Consider the following 21,853-nt stretch of genomic DNA (forward strand, 5'->3'; position numbering starts at 1 on the left):
TCCGGAATGAACCGAGATAAGGATGGATGAATTCATTGAACTGATGAAAGAACATAACTTGGAAACGTTGGGTCTGTCTGTGTAATTTCCCAACCGTAGTATCACAATGCCATAAACAGGATGCTTGAGTGCCCACCTGGCTGTAGTCATGACCAATTTTGCACGTTGTTTTCAAATCATCATTATCACGCGTGCCTTATGGAACAATGTGGAAGCTCGGCCCGAAATCGACACCTTGACACCCAAATTTGTTTCGCCCCAGATATCAAGATTGGGTTCCCACGATAAAAGACCCCATTGAAACACAACCTTAGACCTTTTTGAACCTTGGCCTTAAAAAAGGAATCCTCATTCTTTCCCCTAAAGCAAAGGACAGCGGAATCTCCTCAAGGGAGAGCGAATAGAATGCTAAAACCCGATTTCCCAAAGAAAGGGATGGGGAAGGAGAAGTAAAAAGAAAGAAAAGGAAGAAATGGAAAGAAAGAAAAAGAAAAAGATGAAAATAAAGAAAAGAACAAAAGAAAGGAAGGAAGGATTCCCGATCAAAGATCGAAAGGAAGTGAAAAGGGAAAAGAAGCAATTCTCGATCAATGAAGGAAAGAGGGCAAAAATTCTTCAAGCCAGATTGCCACTCGAAATCATTTTTCGATTGGCAATATCCCACCCCACGTAAACAAAGAAGAAAAGACCGAAACACCCAGCTTCCTCTCCAAAAACACCACCCTCGAGAAAATCCTATTGGTCCGTGATCATACGTTTGATCTTTGATTCGATAGGAAATCGTGTGCAAAATAGAGTCATGGTGCAGTTATGGTTTGGGAATAGGATAAAACACTTGCCTTGTGAGTTTTATACACTATGAGTGATTTATTTTCAGCTTAGCCCGATGTTTCCCCTGCATGTTCATTTGAAAGCTAAAAGTTGACGTCCTGCCCTTTATTCTCGGTTACAAGGAAGATTACCCTTGGCACAAGTATATTGTTTCTCTAAGATATGGTGCTCTCGCGAATGATTTATTTTTCTTTACAAAAAGCATGTTTGCCTTTCAGGTGGAAAAACCCGGTGGACCGTTCGGTCCCGCCAACCCCTTTTTTCGGAGCCCCATGAATGTTATTGCCTAGGGCTGTTCATGTGTCCTCCATTTTCGAGTTTGGAGCTGTGTTTCATGATTGCCTAAGTGAGGACCCTCAAGGCAATCCTCCATTCTCACTCTTTTTCGGAGCCCCATGAATGTTATTGCCTAGGGCTGTTCATGTGTCCTCCATTTTCGAGTTTGGAGCTGTGTTTCATGATTGCCTAAGTGAGGACCTTCAAGGAAATCCTCCATTCTCACCCTTTTTTGGAGCCCCATGAACGTTGTTGCCTAGGGCTATTCATGTGTCCTCCACTTTCGAGTTTGGAGCTGTGTTTCATGATTGCCTAAGTGAGGACCCTCAAGGCAATCCTCTATTCTCACCCTTTTTCGGAGCCCCATGAACGTTATTGCCTAGGGCTGTTCATGTGTCCTCCACTTTCGAGTTTGGAGCTGTGTTTCATGATTGCCTAAGTGAGGACCCTCAAGGAAATCCTCCATTCTCCACCTTTTTCGGAGCCCCATGAATGTTATTGCCTAGCGCTGTTCATGTGTCTTCCACCTTCGAGTTTGGAGCTGTGTTTCATGATTGCCTAAGTGCGGACCCTCAAGGCAATCCTCCATTCTCCCCCTTTTTCGGTTCGAGTTTGGAACTAAGTTTCATGATTGCCTAAGTGCGGACCCTCAAGGCAATCCTCCATTCTCCACCTTTTTCGGAGCCCCATGAATGTAATTGCCTAGCGCTGTTCATGTGTCCTCCACTTTCGAGTTTGGTGCTGTGTTTCATGATTGCCTAAGTGCGGACTCTCAAGGCAATCCTCCATTCTCCCCCTTTTTCGGTTCGACTTTGGAGCTAAGTTTCATGATTGCCTAAGTACGGACCCTCAAGGCAATCCTCCATTCTCCACCTTTTTCGGAGCCCCATGAATGTTATTGCCTAGCGCTGTTCATGTGTCCTCCACTTTCGAGTTTGGAGCTGTGTTTCATGATTGCCTAAGTGCGGACCCTCAAGGCAATCCTCCATTCTCCCCCTTTTTTCGGTTCGAGTTTGGAGCTAAGTTTCATGATTGCCTAAGTGCGGACCCTCAAGGCAATCATCCATTCTCCCCCTTTTTCGGTTCGAGTTTGGAGCTAAGTTTCATGATTGCCTAAGTGCAGACCCTCAAGGCAATCCTCCATTCTCCACCTTTTTCGGAGCCCCATGAATGTTATTGCTTAGCGTTGTTCATGTGTCCTCCACTTTCGAGTTTGGAGCTAAGTTTCATGATTGCCTAAGTGCGAACCCTCAAGGCAATCCTCCATTCTCCACCTTTTTCGGAGCCCCATGAATGTTATTGCCTAGCACTGTTCATGTGTCCTCCACTTTCGAGTTTGGAGTTGTGTTTCATGATTGCCTAAGTGCGGACCCTCAAGGCAATCCTCCATTCTCCACCTTTGGTCGGAGCCCCACGAATGTCATTGCCTAGCGCTATTCATGTGTCCTCCATTATCAAGCGCGAAGCCTCTGGTGACTGGGAAATACGTTATTCTGTTATTTTCCAGATCGGTTCCTTCGCCAAATATGTGTATATATGTATATGTATATTATATTCGTTGTTCTTGTTGTTGTTTGTGTTTTGTTTTGTGCAGAAGAAAAAGAAGGAGTAGAGACGAGGGTCGTCATCATGGAAAGGGCAGGACGGACAAAATCAGTGTCCTATCTTTGCTTTCCTCTTATCTTCGATGAGAGGTAAGTAAAAAGGGGCAACTGTCATACCCTAATTTCGTTCGGGGATTATTATTTGATGATATAAAACCTTTGATTGACCGCTTCGAGACACTTGGCGTCCTTTGTTGCACAATGAATGAAGTCCCGAGACGTGTCAGACATCAAAAGGATGTAGGCTTGCGCAATCCGTGAAATTCCGTAATGTGGCGGAAATCGAAAAGAGGTGTTTTTGCGCAATTTGTAAGTTTCTGTAACTTCTTCGAAAGCTAAAAAAGAGTAAATACATAATCCGTAAAGATTCGTAACCTTGCGGGAGAAAAATAAGTATCGTTACGAAATTCGTAAAGTTTCGTAACGTTGCAGAAAAAGAATTACCAAAAAAAATAGAAGGGGGTGCATTTAGTAAAAAGGGGGGTACAAATAGCAATCTAGCCCACTTGGGCCTTCCAGATCCTTCCTCCAGAAGGCTGTTGCTTCTGGAGGAAGCAACCTTGCTCGCCTGGGCGAGCTGGGTGGCAAGCTCCTCCCCTATTATGCTATAAATAGGGGGAGGAGTGAAGAAGAAAGGGGTTCAGCTTCTTAGGCACTTCTCTCTCTCTCGAAATTGCTGAGGAAAATTGTTTCCGTGAAGAAAATCCAAGCCGAGGTGCTTCCGTAACGTTTCCGTGAGTAATTACGCGAAGATTCTCGACCGTTCTTTAAGATTCGTCGTTCGTTCTTCGTTTTCTTCAGTCTTCAACGGGTAAGTACCTCAAACCGAGCTTTTCAATTCATTCTATGTACCCGTGGTGGTCCACATTTTGTTTCATGTATTTTTATTCTCGTTTTCATTTACTTTTTATACCCCTTTTTGACGTGCTTAAGCCATTTATTTAAGTCATTTCTCGCCTAATCTAAAAATAAAATAAATTTCCACCGATCGTTTGAATTGCATCATCCGTTAATTTCGGTTAAAATGAATTCCGATCGTTCGGTCGTGCCGTAACCACATTGGAAATCAAAAAAGAGGTAAAATAATAATATAATAATCAAAAAGTACTTTTTTAGTAAAATAAAGCGAAAAATCAATCGGACGTTTTCTCTTTGGGATTTCTCATTCTTAATTGAATTGACAAATAACTAAAGTGAAACTAAGGCTAAAATCAAACTCGCCTAGTCAAGCTCGTCCACAAAAATAGGTTTTGAAATTTTATCATTTCAGTTTCTTACTAAGTAAAATGGATCATTTTTAAGGTCCAGCGCCTTAAAATGATCACCCTTCAAGTAAAAAGAATCACTTGATTCACGCATAAGAAAGAACTACGTAGGTCTGATTTCCTCTTTGATGGAGGGTACGTAGGAGCAAGAGCCCCGCTTTTGTCGACCTCAAAAAATAAAAAGAAATAAAGTTAAGGTAACACAATTTCCACAATTCTAAAAAATAGGCTGTTGTCCTTTGAGACAAACGTAAGAGGTGCTAATACCTTCCTCAAGCGTAAATACAACTCCCGAACTTAGAATTTTCATTTTGACCGGTTTCCTTCGGTTTTCCCGACGTTTTCCACAAATAAACGTTGGTGGCGACTCCTCGCATCTTTCCTCCTTTGGAAAGCGCACCCGTGAGCCTCGCCTTGCTCGCCCGCAAAAGGGCATGTTGCGACACTATCCATGGTTGGACTTTATTTGCCAAAACCTGTATTCACTCATGGCCATCTATATGTTGCATTGTTAAGGGTCAACTCAGCAAAATGATTAAAAATCCTGATTCATGATGATGAGCAGAAAAGCATGAATTCCATTACCAATGTAGTATTCAAAGAAGTGTTCAGAAACATTAAAAGATAAATTTCAGTTGTTTAATATCAGGTTCAATTCTATTGTCATGCTTTTTCAAACAGTCCTATTCTTTAATAATCAATTCTTCCACATTGCATTATGACTGCATTATATAATTTAACTTATTACAATCTTCAATACAATTCGATTGATATTAAATATTGAGAATTGACTATCAGTTTCAATTCTTTTGTCATGCTTTCTGAAACAATGCTACTCTTTTGTGATCACTTCTTGCAGACAATTCCATTGATTTTAAATACTAAGAATCCACCAACAATAACAACAAGCAATCTATAATTTTTTAAAAAGTGCCTCCTTAATGAAACATAACCGCTTTGACACAAACACACAGTCAGAAAAATACATACATATATACATCGTCCTTTTATTAATAACAAAATAATAATCATCAAGAAATTTAATTACCACCACAAGAACGTGTAAAATAGTTTAGTCATTGGGTAAACTTTACATTATTAATCTATTAATTAATCCATTAAGGCGAAAACCTCATAGAAAAAATTAACCCATTTAAGGCCCAACTATTACATGCACACCACAAACAACACTAAAGTCCAATCAGTTCTGAAACCATTCAAAAAAAAACCGTTTGGTTACTTCCATAACTATTCACGTTCAGACGCTTCACATCATCACTAGCTTTCCCATTCAAGAAGCAACTATTGAGTTGCACCATTTCCAACAAAAACCTACCGCCACTTATGGCATTGAGAAGATAAATCAACTAATCAAGTTCACTCAAATATTAAGCCATATTACAGGTTTCTTTGGAAACTTCATTTCAACAGCCTATCACCATACTTTCACAACTTCAGACAAACCCAAAATGAGTATCGCATCTTCCACCGCCTCAACCAGAGTAAGGAGTGTCTCTTAAAAAGTTGATATCTTCCAACGGATTATTTTTTCACTTTAAATTTTTTACATTACTAAATCTTGTGTTCATGCAGATCATATATCCAATTGTAAGACCACCTGCAATCATCCAATTCAGAGTGGCTTTGCACAATGACCAGGTTATAGTTTAAAATAGAAAAAGTTTTTTTTTGTTCCCTTGCATCTGTTTGTTATTCCTTACATTCCATTTGCATGGTTTTTGATTGATCATATTATTTGTTTAGAGTTACAATTCTTTTGTTTTTTTTCCCTGTTTCCTGCCTTCCTTGTTCTATTTTTGTCTCTTTTTGCTGGCTTCCATGCTTCCATTGCATTTGCATGCTTTTCGATTTACCACATTATTACTTTAAATATATAGCATTTTGACTTTGCTTTTCAATTGTATATTCATCATACTTCAGTTATGCTTCAATTATAGTATTTTTGCTCTATTTTGCATTTCATTCTTGACATTTCATATATTACTGATTTTCAAATACTTTAGTTATCCTTTGGTTGTAGTTTTCGCATGGAACTTTATATCATTTTGGTTTAGTTCCTTTAACTTTTTCCATTTTCTCTTTTGACATATTATTTCTTTTCATACAATTTCTTCCTTTTTGTATCCAGACATTCATAGAAATACCCCCATTCTACCATGAACAATGGGCACCGAATTACCCACAAGAAGTTCGGTTCAAATACAATGGAGCAACCTACCCAATATGAGTCCAACAACACCGAGGCAGATATTTTTTTGCAGATGGACTCGTAGAGGTCAGGGCAGATTTAAAAGTCTATGAGTCTATCATCATCAACTTCTTTGCCTGCGATGATAACACCATTTTTTATTTACATTTTACACCTCCCTTGAATCAACAGACATGTGGCAAACCAATACTTCATTCCCGCCAACATATCTGGACAACAAAAATAACCCAATGTATACTGGGTGCTCCCCAACCGCTAGTAACATGCAATCAGATTAACTTGCATTATTATGAGAATTTCAATCACATTATTAATCTATATAAATGATATGCAGGAAATCCCATCACATGCAAGGAAATATCTGAAAGAATGTGACAATCACTTGACAATTATAAGGAAGAATGCACCTCCTTTGCAATGGGACGTCGTTACGCTCGACCACGGCATTAAAGATAAAAGTATCATCCGGCCATGGTATAAGTTTCTCAGGAAAAATGATTTCCATCATAGGGACGAGGTATCATTCTACTACCGGCCACACGAAAGAATTTGGGAAATAGTCATTAGAAGAGAAAGGAAGTGGCAATAATTTTCATTTTATATGTAATTCTATTTTGTTTATTTTGTTTGAACAAGCTCTCTTTTACCAACATTATAAATACATATCTATCTAATCTTCAATTATACTACTGTGATTGCAATTTTACTAACTAAGTCCCTATTAATCAGCCTTATCATTTTGGTGTCCATGAAAAACAACCCGTGCATGTGCACGGGTTGCAGACTAGTTATTTTATAAAGGTAAATCAGAGTTAATAATTATGATATCTTAAATATCAATCATTTTAGAGTTATTTAATCTTATTTATTTGGGATAATTAAACAACCCTGAACCAAATTATACATGTGAAATATTGGTAGGAGCGTATTTTAATTCTTATATTCATTCATTTTATTTTTCTCATTATATCATTCATTATTTTTATTATATATAAAGCTAATATTCTACGCCAAATCAACGATAAATGAAAAATCAAATGGCAGCTTAAGCTTGATATACTATTTTATAGATGATGACAAAATCAATGACAATAACTATAGAAAGGTAAAACATGTCATTTACCTTGTTGCAGCCATGAAACCAAATGCTATCATCATTTCCCATCCATTGATGTTAATACTATAAATAATAAAATTTAATTTTAATTATGCTAAGAGAGAAGAGGTCAAGACTATAAAATATACAACAACTTCCAAGTTAGGAATACATATGATAGCAACACAAGCCAAGCTCCCAACAGCAGGCCCAAAAGGATACTAAGGAAGCATGCCCATTTCCTGGACTATCAGTGACCTTATCTCATTCTTGCTCTACAGAATTAGTTAGGATCACTAAATTAGTTACCTACTCCACTACCTATTATGGTTATTATCCCATAACAAAATTTGTCATATTGTGAACAGCCAATGATTGGCTTTGTATTCATCAATGACATCACTATATAAACCATATCAGTGAATAAAATGAGCAAGAAAACGTTTATCAATTAGCTCTTACTTACCTTAGTGTAGCTCAGTCCTCTATCATCATATACATTAATCTATATCCAATTTCCTATATAAAGGAAATCCAAATTTATTCAGCAATCATGGCATTTATAAAGAACTTATTAACCCCTTTAGTTGACAGAGAAAAAAGCTCACGATAACATGGCACCAAATGAAATGGAAAGCTTGGAAGCAGGCCAAAGATCTTTGAATGCTAAAAAAGAGAAACCTTTCCATGTTTCAGGGCACCAATCACATGTAATAAATATCAGTTGACCAATATTGGGAATCCAGTATGCCAAAATTGTTGAAATCATTGCCCTAGGAATCCCATACTTGAATTGCATGGTGAATAGCCAGGAGAGGGACACGTGAATGATTATTGATAAAGCTGCCAAAAATGAAATAATGACATTATTGCTTTGAGATTGAAGGAATGTCTGGCAGTTGTTTGAGACAATATAAGAAAATAAGATAGGAATTGAGCAAATACAAATGGTTCTTGCCACTTCTGTTATGCTCTCATCTTGGCCTAAGAGAGTCAAAATTGGGCTTGTGAAGATGAACAACGGAAGAAGACATATTGCAGTTAAGAATAAAACTATCCATGATCTTTGAAGATACACTCATCATGTCATATTCTTTTTGTGTCGTATGCTTGTCCACAAAGTGTTGACACAAGCAAAAAATTTGTGTTATTCCTCGTCAATACTTATTCATTGAATAAATTGTAATGGTGGCCAATAGCCATATGCAAGTGAAGTATTTAGATTTTTATACACACTAAAAAAAACTGCAGTACATTATATACTAAGAAATTTGGTGGAAATACTGAATTACACATGCACTACCAAAAGCGTATTAGAGGAAAATGATTTAACCATGTTTTACCCTTGTACTTCATGCAGACTCGAAACTTTTGTATCTATGGTCATACAACAAGAATGAAGAGGAATGTGGATTTTGGATGTCAAGATCTATCCCCTACAACCAATATACACAAAGCAGATTGTAACATGTTAGAATTAGATTGATGGTCCAATACATGATTAGTCTGTTCATACATGTAGTGAACCACTTGATTGGCTTCAAAGTATCCATATCTACCATAGCACTTGACCTTCTTGCTCTCTATACCTCTCTTTGTCTCCTCCACTCCATCAGTTTGTGTCCAAAACCACTGAAAAGAAATACAATAGCCCCCTTTGAAAGGAATTTAGAGCCACTTTGTCTATTGACATGTACAATGAACACTTTCCAGTTCCAAATACCAAAAAGAAGAAGAAAGAAGCACTTGAACAAAATTATAGGTCGTAGAAAAACCTCAAAACTCAAAAGAATACCACTTAAACATGACAATAAATTATTAAATGTTAGGACTTACTTCTTGCACCTAGCCTTGAGCTTTCATAAGATTACCCAAGTTGCTATGGGCATGAACCTGTTGTAGTACAGTAGAAAAAAATCACATAAGCCACATGATAAAACAGAATGTAGAACAACAACAACAACAACAACAATAATAATAAAATAAAACTAAAACAAAAGAGCTCTTCCTCCATGGTCCTACATTATGTGAAGAGCCTTCGCAAGAGGATAACTAATTGCAAAACCTCCTCCGCCATAGGCCATGTTGTAAGAGAAGAAAATGTTTTGCAAGTGACTCTCCGACAAACTCCCCATCTAATAGAACGATTGTGATTGTATTTTCTCAAAATGTGAATTAGGTTTTCGGTGAAGAAAATGGAGTCGTCATCGCTCATCATGAACCACTGCATGTCCTTCATCCCCAGTCGCAGCGCCTCTGACACGATCCGTGAGATCCTAATCGCCGACCGATGCCCTTGCTTGTTCGTGTACTTAAGCATTGTTGTGTCATCAGAGATTTGCACGACAGGAGTGTGTCGCTATTGTTTTCCTTTGATTTCACCTTCTCGTCGAGCCACACCACATCGTGCATGTCCCTCGCTATGTACTAGAGTTTGATGTAGCTTTTCCTTTGGTCCCATAGCTTGGTCGACGCCGCGATTCCGAACACCAAGTGGAAGAGGTTGGTCCGGTCCTCAAGATTTGTCTCACGGGAGCCTCGTTTGAGAACTGCGATGGCGGAGGCGATGGCATTGACGGCGATGATGGTTTTGGAGAAGGTGTCGGTGGAGAATAGGGTGTCTTTGCAGGTGCGTGAGGTGGAGACAAGCTTGAGCGTGTATATGATGTAGGTGACAAAGAAGAAGAGAATGAGAAGGACAAGAAGTTTTGGTAATGTTGGGTGTTGTGGTGTAATGGGAGTGGCAACTGTGGGAGTTCTCATTTGTTCCCAAATTAGCTTCTCTGACTCTTTCTCACCCATTTTGGAAGGAATGAGAAATGCAGGCCTAAAAATCCCAAAATTGAGATTCAGTGATTATTGAGGGGGAGGCATGGGTGGTGGCATTGCTAGCCTAGTTTCAAATTCACAAAATGCAGGATCGTAACGGCAGAAGAGTGAGTGACATGGGTTCCTGCTTGATGGAGAAGAGCTCGACACAATCTGCAGTGAACTACTATCGAGGGGTGTCGGCAGAGCTGAGAAGCTGCAGCTGATGGTGGTGGTGGTGGTCGCCCTGCGTGGAAATCATGGTTCCGGCAGAGAGGTACAGCGAGAGAGATCTCTCGTGATGTTTAGGAACCCTAGAAGTAAGAATAAAGAAAAACATATTTAAAAAAAGAGAATATAGAGTGCTAAAGAATATAAAGCGGGAGCTACATATTAAAAAAGAGAACCATCAGACAATAATGAAGGTTAGTGAAAGATAGGGTACTCAATACTCTAGATTTTGCTGACTTTAAGACTTGTGTGGACTGCATTAAGGGTAAGCAGACCAACATGTCTAAGAAAGGTGTTAATAAGAGTTCAAGCATAATAGAAGTAATTCATACTAACATTCGTTGTCCAGATATGGATACATGTGGTCAAAACTATATTTATCACCTTTATAGATGATTATTCATGATATATGAATGTTTATTTGCTTCATAATAATAATGAAGCATTGGATGCCTTCAAAGTCTTTAAGGCTGAAGTTGAGAACCAATGTTGCAAACAAATAAAAATAGTGAGATCAGATATAGGTGGAGAATATTATGGCAGATATACTAAGAATGGAGAAGTACCTAGTCCCTTTGCAAAGTTTCTTCAAGAATATGGGATTGTTGCCCAGTACATTATGCCTGATTCTCCAAATCATAATGATGTTGCAAAAAGAAGGAACCAAACATTATTTGACATGGTACGAAGTATGCTTAGCAACTTTAATCTTCCTAAATCCTTGTGGGTTAAAGCACTAAAGACGACAGTGTATACATTAAAATGTGTTCCAACTAAGGTTGTCCCAAAGACACCTTTTGAGTTGTTAAAAGGTTGGAAACTGAGTTTGAAACATATGCGCATTTGGGGTTGTCCATCTTAGGTAAAAATATAAAACCCATAAGAGAAGAAACTTGACCCGAGGACTATTAGTGGGTATTTCATTGGATATGCCAAAATGTCTAAAGGTTATAGGTTTTACTGTCCACATCATATTACTAGGATTGTGGAATCAAGAAATGCCAAGTTTCTTGAAAACGACTTGATCAGTGGAAGTGATCAATTGAGGGACTTAAGTTCTGAAATTGATCATATATAGTCTTAACCTTCCATCAAGTGAAAGATTGGTTGTAATTCATACCCCTCAAGTTCAAAGGGATGATGAACAACAAATAACTGACATTCCACAACTTGTTGCTGATAATTCAGTAGATCAAGTTGATCATCAAGAAAATGTTGAACAACCAACTGAACAACATGATCCATAAGAAAATGTTGATGTAGCATTAAAGAGATCTACTAGAGTAAGAAAATAAGCTATTCTTAGTGTTTATATTGTATATTTGCAAGAATATGACTATAATATTGGAGCTGAAAATAATTTAGAAACTTTTGATCAAGCCATGAGTTGTAAAAAGTCAAATTTATGGTATGATGCCATGAAGGATGAAATGAATTTCATGCAAAGTAATGAAGTTTGGAACCTTGTAGAGTTGCCTAATGGGGGCAAAGGCCATTGGCTATAAATGGGTCTTTAGGACCAAAAGGTATTCATTAGGCAACATTGAGAGATACAAGGCAAGACTCGTTGCAAAGGGATTTACTTAAAAAGAAGGAATCGATTACATAAGAGACATTTTCTCCTATATCTAAAAAAAATTCTCTTTGTATTATCTTGGCATTAGTTGCTCATTTGACCTTGAGTTGCTACAAATGGATGTGAAAACAATCTTTCTTAATGGTGATTTAGAGGAGGAGGTTTATATAAAACAACCTGAAGGCTTTTCCTCTAGTAGTGGTGAGCATTTGGTTTGCAAGCTTAAGAAATCTATATATGGTTTAAAATAAGCCTTCCGCCAGTGGTACCTTAAGTTTCATGGGATAATTTCTTCATTTTGTTTTGATGAAAACCCCATGGATCAATGCATATACCATAAGGTTAGTTGGAGTAAAATATGTTTTCTTGTTTTATATGTAGATGATATTTGCATCCAATGGCCGGGGTTTGCTTCATAAGGTGAAACCATTTCTCTTTAAGAATTTTGACATGAAGGATATGGGTGACACATCTTATGTCATTGGCATTAAGATTCATAGAGATAGACCTCAAGGTATTTTAAGTCTATTACAGGAAACCTATATTAACAAAATTTAGAGAGATTTTGGACAAAAGATTGTTCACCAAGTGCCACTCCAATTGTGAAGGGTGATAAGTTTAATTTGAACCAATGCCCAAAGAATGAATTTGGGAACATATGAAAAACATTTCTTATGCTTCAGTTGTTGAAAGCTTCATGTATGCTCAAGTATGCACAAGGCTTGATATTGCTTTTGTAGTTGGAATGTTAGGAAGATATCAGAGTAATCCAGGTATTGACCACTGGAGAGTTGCAAAGAAAGTGATGAGGTACCTTCAAAGGACCAAAGAATACATGCTTATGTATAGATAGACAAACAATCTAGACGTGATTGGTTATTCAGACTCAGACTTTGTTGGTTCTGTTGATTCACACAAATTAACATTTGAGTACATTTTCATGATGACTGGTAGAGATATTTCATGGAGGAGTGTTAAGCAGACTTTGATTGCTACTTCTACCATGTAAGTTGAGTTTGTCTCTTGTTTTGAGGCTACATCACATGGTGTATGGCTTAAGAGTTTCATTTATAGGTTGAAGATAGTTGATACTATTTAATGGCCTTTGAGAATTTTTTGCAATAACTCAGCTGCTATCTTTATGGCTAAGAATAACAAAAATGGAATTCGAAGAAAGCACATCAACATTAAGTACTTAGCCATTAGAGAAAGAGTAAAAGACAAGAAAGTGGTCATTAAGCATATAAGCACAGAGCTAATGATAATTGATCCTTTGACTAAGGGCATGCCACCGTTTAAGTTCAAGGATCATGTAGAGAGAATGAAACTTGGTTCCACTTTATGATTGTATACATAAAGGTTAGAGTTGAAACTCTTATATTGTGAAATTTCTCATATTCAGGTGCACATTGATTTATTTGAGAAAATTTATGTTTTAGACCAAGAATAAACATTGGGTTTATTCATTAAGTTTTATTACCACATTGAGTATACTATTTGGAAAATTGAACATGTCGTAATACTTGGATGATATTACTAGTTATAAGAGAAACTATTGCTATGATTCACATGTTCATTTCTTAAGTAAATTGTGCATTGACTTATCTTAGCCAATGAGTCAAAACGTTTGGACCAAGTGGAAGAATGTAATAATTTTTAATTAAAAACTTTGATTAACTCCTATATAGTAGTCTGTACATTTTGGACTTGGAAGGTCAAGTGCTCCATTAGTTTTAGAGTTGAAAGGCCGAATACTAAATGACATCAATGGGTGGTAATGACTACTAAATGCATTCTTGATGGTAGAATTTTCAAGAATGAGGGAATGATGAGAATTCTAAGACTGCCCAAATACAGAGACCTATAACTAGGAGTAGGACCAAATAGTCAGTGGATATCCTCCAACAAATGGTATCAAACATACTTAACAAGGCCCAAGTAGAGAAGGATAAAGGCCTAGTGACAGAAGTACTACCAAGAATCTTAATTGTTGCTGAAGGTCCAAACTAATTTGAAGGCCTATGCCAAATATGTTTTTTCTATTTCTATTTTTTTCGTTGTCATTTTGGCCCAAACTAATTTGAAGGTCCATGCCATTTTTTTTCTATTTTTCATTTTAATTTTAAATTAAATAAAATTGGTGCCTTTCCAACTGCACCTCATATACACTATATGTATTGAACTCGTTTTCAATAGAGGGTCTTTTGGCATTTTGTGAATATTTTGGAAAGCTTCTTTCTGGGTTCTTGTTGAACCAATCTCGGACTTATCAAGGTAATCTTTGTGGCGTCTACCCTTACTTATCTTCCCTCTCTGAAAGTGGCGTCATCCAAACTCTGTGACATGTATCAAGCAATCCGCTCCTAGTAAGGATCACATCAATTTCTTAAGGAAATTGTGCATTGACTTATCTTAGCCAATGAGTCAAAATGTTTGAACCAAGTGGGAGAATGTAATGATTTTTAATTAAAAGCTTTGATTAACTCCTTAACAGTAGTCTATACATTTTGGACTTGGAAGGCCAAGTGCTCCATTAGTTTTAGAGTTGAAAGGCTGAATACTAAATGACATCAATGAGTGTTAATGGCTACTAAATGCATTCTTGATGGTAGAATGCCTATATATAGTACATGTATTTGGTCCCTAAGCTCATATATTTCATTTTCGTTTGATACACCATCTATAGAAAGAGAGTGAGAGCTTGGAAGAATAAAAAACAAAGCAGCTCTTTCATGACAATGGCTGGAGGTATATTCTGAATTTGTTTTCTACATTTTTTAATGACCTGTGTTTCGTTTTGTTGGTTGTAACATTATAGGTTTGATATTTTAGTCTTACATTTATGTCTTCATTCCCAAGCAATTGGTTAACCTTCTTCCTTATCTCTCCCTTCAATATTAATCCATTCTCACCCTTGTCTAATTTCAATTCAACCTTCCACACATCACAAATATACGAACTATTAACAAATTGGTCAGTGACAAATGGCCAACACAAGAAAGGTACGCCACTACATACACCTTATATAGTAGAATTCCAATCACAGTGACTAATAAAGCAAGCTATGGTAGGGAGGTTCAATATCTTCCTTTGAGGTACCCAATTGACAATTTTGCCTTTACTTCCAAGGAATTCATCAGGGAATGCACGATTTACCTTGTTATTATTACTGGGACGTACAACCCAAAGAAAAAGGCATGTTAAAGAGATCAAGTCCTAGAGCTAGTTCTTTGAATTGGCTTGGTTCAACTATTGCTAAACTTCCAAAAGAAACATACACAACAGATTGAGGTGGTTGTTGATCCAACCAATCTTGGCAAGGTGTGTCTTCTTCCCATAATGAATTTATGTTGGTGTCATTTTCCATCAATGGGCCAATTGGGAAGAGCCTTGGAGATATGGCAAGTGCTCCTGGCTCAAGATCAAAAGTGTTGTTGCCAAGTCACCATTCTTCTGACTCCAAGGTTTTCATCTCTTGAGCTATGTGAGGGAAGTAAATCTTACCTAGGCCACCCCATGGGAGGTCTGTAGGATCCATCATAGGCATATTTGGGGAAAGTTGAATTTCTTGTTTTTTGTTTGCTACTCCTGCAATTGCAATGGAAAAAGTTAATAATTTTTTCTTTCATTTTTATACATTTGCAAATTAACTGAAAAAGCCAAATCCATCATTATGCATTTTGGATTTCTAAATCAAAATAATAACATTGATATTTTCTTTTTTTGTAATGAAAATGTATGCACCCCCATGTTGGGGTGATGTAAGCTCCCCTAGTTTTTGAAAGCAATCAAAATGGACTACTAATTTTTTTTTAGAATTTAAATGCAAGCCTAACTCAATTTCAAAAACTAGCTAGGTTGAAGGTTTTACTTTATTTATATAGAGTGTGCAAAACCGGACAACATAGTCAAATGACGACCTAATGTCCAATAATGACCTAATGTACTCGTATGGTTTATTGCAAATCAAAATCACTTTGCAATATCCAAAAGGAGTTACCATAGTAACAAAACTTGTTTGAGTGACATATTAATTAGACATTTCAAAATCAAAAGTGCATATTGAAAGTATTTGAGTATAAGTGTGAGATGAAGTCCTACATCATACAAAAATGAGAAAGTTGAACACTATATAAGTGAATGATAGACCCATAAATTTGAATTTTAATGTTTTAGGTTAATATGCAGTGTCACATACATTTAATTGTTCATGATCTATTAGTATAAATCTAATTGTCATGAATCATGGAAAAGACCCATGTGTTTATCCCCGATTTTTTGACAAATAAATACTCATGTACACATACAACATAATTTGGTCATGGTAAGGTGAGTACTTTTAATACCTTCCACAAATGTGAAACAAAAATTTTAGAGTATTATTTTCTTAACTTTGGCAAAATAGACGCTTGATGAAATTTGTATGTAACTAGAAAAATAAAATTAACTATAACAAGATTGAGTGAAATATTATTCTTACCTTCTTCAAGTTAGACCAAATGTTTTCATGAACCTAACATCGTTTTCCTCAATTAAGATAGGCAATATTCAAATTCCGTATGCGTATTTTAAATTTGGTTTATCATGATCACAGTAATATATAAATCGTCCTAACAGTTCTGATTAATTAATTGCATGAATACTAACAGGATTAGGTCTAATAACTAGGGGTGGGTAAGCGAGTCGGCCCGCTCCGCGTAAGGCCCACCCGCATAAGTCTGCATTGGCAGCGGACCGGGCCAGTCCGCCCCACTTCTTACACGGACCAAATAAATTGGTCCGCCCCCGCCCCGCAGACCCTGCGGGTCAAACGGGCCGGTCCGTGGGCCTAATTTTAAAAGAATTTCAATTTTAATAAAAATACAATGTAATGAAATTAAGTTCAATACAAATGTAAATAAAATCTCAATAACTAGTCAATTACATCAATAAAATAAATAATGTCTTAACAAAAGAAAATTCAAACAATAAATCTAAAATTTGAAATTTAAACATCTTCATCTCTGATGTGAGCTATTTTTTATAATAAAAATATATTGAAATATCTTTAAAAATATTTATTTAACAATTATTTTTGACTTAAATGATAAGAATTGATATTTTTATTATTTATGGCTTGCTGATATAAAAATGATAGATTAAAAGAGAAAAAGATCAAGAAAATATCAAAAAGGAAGATTTTTAGCATGTTATTACTTATCTTTTTTATCTTAATCTTTTATTTTTATTATCTTTTATTTATCTTATCTTATTCTTTTTTATCTTTACTATCTTTTAATTTAAATCTTTTATTTTTATCTTTAAATCTTTATCTTATCTAATATATTTCTTTATCTATTGTTTTAAAAGAAAAGTTTAAAGTGAAAAAGAGAAAATTAAACCTAATATAATTGGGTCAAGGTCACATAAATCAAACTTAATGCGGGCTTTGGGCAACCCGCGGACCCGTGGGCCAAACCCGCATAGTCCGCGGGTTAAGCGGGGTGAGCAAAAATATATGACATAATCATGGACCGTTTAAAAAAATTGATCCATAACCCGCGCGGACTGCGAGTCCCACGAATTCAAATTCTATTAAAGTATCTTACCAAATATGTACTTTAAAAATAATGTCCACATTTAACATTTAAGAGTGCCAACATTAATTGTGTGAAGCCATGAAAGCGTTAGATTTCTCCTTCCAATCCAAGGAGACTTTTATTAGTTTGTTGTTGGCTGTAAAACTTTATACTATCAGAGTCACATGTCGTAATAATGTTGTAAGTTACTTGTCAAGCTGAAATGACTAAGTGACACTCAGGGCCATGCTGCCAGGGACAAGTCAAAACTCAAAAGTATTTAACCATACTTTTTTTTTTTAAATTGCAAATTTAGTTCTTTTAGTTTTCTTTAATTTTGATTTTGATTTTTTTTAATTATTTATGTATTTTGTCATTTTTTTTATCGGTAATCTTGGTCCCAAGTTTAAATTTAGACGTTTACGGTTACACACGAATATTGATTGTTATCAGTCGTGTTCTAATTGGATGATAATTATCATATGTCATGTTCTGATTGACCGACAACAATAATGTATTTCATCGTTCATAGAGTCGATATCCAATCATGACTCGTTCAATCAGGATGTGACATGTGATCGTCTAACATTCCTGTCATCGACGTCTAAATCTGCGCTTGAGAATTAAGAGTACGTGATTGGATAAAAAAAAGATAAAATAAATGAATAATTTTAAAGGGAAATCAAAATAAAAAATAAGGGACAAAAATATAATTTTGCTTATTTTTTATATGGTAGTATTTTATATAGTTTTAATTTTTCAATTCATATCGTGTAAGTGCATACGCATTCAAGTAAATAGCAATAAATATAGTTCAGCGAGCAAATCAACAAGAATGCTCTTCAAGAAAAGTCAACTAAAGACTACGATCGGGGAAAATTTCTGATTTAAAGTTTAAACCGTAGATTTTAAAAAGGACAAAAAAAAACCCTTGTAAATCAAGATGAAGTACATACGCAAGAGAAAGCTGCACCGAACTTTAGGATGTATTTGTTTTGAAGAAGAAAAATAATATAAAATAATTATATTTCATTTTGTGAGATATATCTCTTAAATTCTATTTTAACAAAAAAAAATATTTTCTTCCTCTAAATCAAAAATATTTTTATTGAGGTATTAAATAAAGTTCTTACTACATTCTTTTAGTTTACAATAATTTTCACACACTAATTAACTAACCTATCCATTAAAGAATAATTTTTTTAAAAATTCTAATATTCATCTTTATCCATGTATGTCTTACATGTTAATAAATCACAAAAACATGTAGTGAAAACTGAAATGAGAGAAACATTAAAACAGAGCAAACATTTATTAGTATTATTACATAAGAAAAATGTTGAAAATTTGGGACAGCACAATATAGTTTTTTCTTCACAACAAACAATTGTTTTACCTTCTTAAAAATTGTGGGACGAAGAATTGTGAAAGAATTTATGCGGGATTCTCCCTCCCTCTATAGTTTTATGGAAAATAATATGATGTTTAAAATCACAATGATCTATAGATATGATTTGATAGTAATTTGAAGTTCGTTCTTTTTTTATTTTATCAGAAGGATTGAAACGAATTCACCAAAAAAGAAAAGAAGAATTAAAACAAAACAATTTATGTCAAACATTTATTAGTATTATTACATAATATAAACTATTTGTTACGCAATCTAATGATTCACCTAGAGACTAGACATACACAGTTTGCCAAAACTTGTATATACAGTCTCAGTTCTTGCTTCTCTGACTTTAGTCCATTTATTTTCACAATGCACGTATATTATATTTTTGGACCTTGCGATCACATACTAGTGAGGTTTTGAAAATGTTTCTTAAAGTCAATACTGGGTACAAGTTTTGGCAAGAAAAACCATGCCCTTGGCCTTACTCTGTTCTGACTAGTGTCAGCTGAATCAAACCAAAAGAAATTATTGAAAACTCTACAATTATGTAACACAGCCAGATAGGCTAGTAATAATGAATAAAAGGGACACATGATTCATTGAATGAACTCCATAATACAAATGGGATGTATACGATAGCTCCTAACATTTTCAGAGATTAAGTTGTCTACTTCATAAATATGTGTACGAAATAAATTTCAAACCTTCAAATAAAAATAAAATAAAACAACAACTTCCAATCCAAACTATTGCCAAAAATATTATTATTACTTTGCCCAGTTGATAAACTTTTCAAGATTTTTTGAAGACTGACCAAATTTGCCTATGTTATTCATAGTCAATTCCTTCATTTTCAACGATCTTTCTTTTATGTCTTCATCAAGAAGTAGTTGATCCACCTTCTTCCTTATCTCTCCCTTAGAAATTATTCCATTTTCATCCTTATCTAATCCAAGTCCAATCTTCCACACATCACAAACATAAGATTTGTTAACAAGTTGATCCTTGGCAAATGGCCAGCACAAGAAAGGTATGCCACCACACACACCTTCCACAGTAGAATTCCAACCACAGTGACTAATGAAGCAAGCCAATGCAGGATGGTTCAATATCTTCTTTTGTGGTGCCCAACCCACAACTTTGCCTCTACTTCCATGGAATTCATGTGGGTATTCATTAATACTTACCTTGCTGTCATTACTTGGACGTACAACCCAAATAAAAGGCTTGTCAAGAAGATCAAGTCCAAGAGCTAATTCATTAAATTGGTTGGGGTCCATCACTGCCATACTTCCAAAGGAAACATATACAACAGATTGAGCCAGTTGCTGATCTAACCACTCCAAACAAGTTGTGTCTTCTTCCCAGAATGAACTCTTGTTGCTGTCACTCCCCATCAATGGACCAATTGGTAGGAGCCTCGCTGATATGGAAAAAATTGCTGGCTCAAGGTTATACGTAGTGTTGCAAAGCCACCACTCTCCTAACCTCATAGTTTGCATCTCTTGCACAAGATGGTCAAAGTGCAACTTATCATGTCCACGCCATGGAAAGTTCTGTGTGTCCATCAAAGGCATATTTGAGGAGAATTGGATTTGTTGTCTTCTGATGGGGACCCCTTCAATTCCAAAGAAATTAAAAACAATGAAACCTTCCCATTAGTAGTTAGTATACAAATACGATTAGTAATTTCTCAAAATTTTGACACAAAAGTACTATAATGTGTAACAAGAATCAGAAAATATAAGATTGATTGAGTAATTATAAAAGAAGAAAACAAATCACACAAAAAAAAAAAGAAAAAAAAATCTAATAACAAAAAATAATAAATTAATAATTAATATTTATTGAAAAAATATTATTATTCTTACCACGTGAATCTATAACCCCATCATGAATCAGCCTTGGGATGAAATCACACAAGGCCAAAGAAGTTGCTGATGCTGGCCATAGAAGAGCCCCTTTGATTCCCAAATTGTGGCCAACTTTCAAGGCCCAAGTCATGCTCAATGTGGCAACAATACAAGTGATCTTATTGCTAACATCTGAAGCATTGACATCTTGTATGAGCTTGGGAAGCATAGAGGGCATGTTGGTTTTGATTGAGAGAACAACTTTCTTCTGGTCACTTCTATCATCTTCTGGGCCTAAGCCATCAGGGAGTGCCACGAACTTTATCCCTGATCTCCTGAGGTTGTCAAGGCCAGCAGCACCAGTGTTGTTGTTCAACCTTTTGTGGCTGAACTCTGTGTTGAGAAAAGTGATGTTGCAACCATGTTTGATTAGAATCTGAGACAACTGGATAAGGGGATTCACATGGCCTAGAACTGGATATGGTATAAGAAGAAAGTGAGGGGTGGCCATGGTGGTTGAAAAAAATTGGCTCTTGGAGAATGAGTTCTTGGGAGATTGAAAGATATAGTTAGTGTGAGTGATTGTTGCTTGGGCAAGCGTTTTATTCAGTTGTCATAAAAGATGTATTGACTTTTTGGTACAATACTACATGAGTACTAGGTTCATCTACATCCACGCTATTGCAGGTACAAACATATCGAACTAAGATTGTCTCATTTTCAGAGAACACGAACAAAAGCCAAAGCCTGGAAAAACGTTAGCTCTTATAAGGTAAGCATGTTTTTAGTCTAATTTTTTTAAAGTGCCAGTGCGCTTATAAAAAATTTTAGACCGTCAATTTATTAGAAAAGAAAATAGTACAAATATCACTTTTGAAATAATTATTATAAAAAAGTTACATATTTCAGTTAAATTTTAAAAACAATTTACTGTCTTTTCAGTAAAATTATAAATATAAAAAATATTTCTTTGCAAGCTAAGAGCATTTTTTTTTTGTATAAGCATTTATTTTATTTTCGTCTTATTTGCTCTGCATCAGAAATTAATTCCTCACGGCATATACATATTTTAATATATAATTTTTTTAGTATATTATTTTAAATACATATATTTATTTACTTTTAAGAG

General features: G+C 35.7%; 1 protein-coding gene and 2 pseudogenes across 1 annotated transcript; all 3 read right to left on the minus strand.

Moving 5' to 3' along the window:
• Positions 1-9,320: 9,320 nt before the first annotated feature.
• On the minus strand, positions 9,321-10,104 carry LOC100794346 (uncharacterized; annotated as a pseudogene).
• A 193-nt stretch (positions 10,105-10,297) lies between these two features.
• On the minus strand, positions 10,298-16,177 carry LOC102659424 (UDP-glycosyltransferase 83A1-like; annotated as a pseudogene).
• Positions 16,178-19,443: 3,266 nt separating this feature from the next.
• Positions 19,444-21,483, minus strand: LOC100794866 (UDP-glycosyltransferase 83A1). The gene is made up of 2 exons (XM_003530384.5): positions 20,743-21,483; positions 19,444-20,489 (listed from the first exon to the last, which is right to left on the minus strand). Exons 1-2 carry the CDS (start codon positions 21,233-21,235, stop codon positions 19,639-19,641), a joined length of 1,344 nt encoding a protein of 447 aa, XP_003530432.1. The 5' UTR covers positions 21,236-21,483; the 3' UTR covers positions 19,444-19,638.
• Between the last annotated feature and the right edge of the window lie 370 nt (positions 21,484-21,853).

Source organism: Glycine max, chromosome 8, assembly GCF_000004515.6.
Source record: "Glycine max cultivar Williams 82 chromosome 8, Glycine_max_v4.0, whole genome shotgun sequence".
NCBI classification, from domain to species: Eukaryota; Viridiplantae; Streptophyta; class Magnoliopsida; order Fabales; family Fabaceae; genus Glycine; species Glycine max.

Excerpts from the sequence above, each read along its gene's own strand:
- LOC100794866 (XM_003530384.5), bottom strand. The coding sequence starts at position 21,235 with ATGGCCACCCCTCACTTTCTTCTTATACCATATCCAGTTCTAGGCCAT. Across the intron at positions 20,490-20,742 it reads TGGGGTTATAGATTCACGTG|GGGTCCCCATCAGAAGACAA; the intron begins GTAAGAATAATA and ends TTGGAATTGAAG.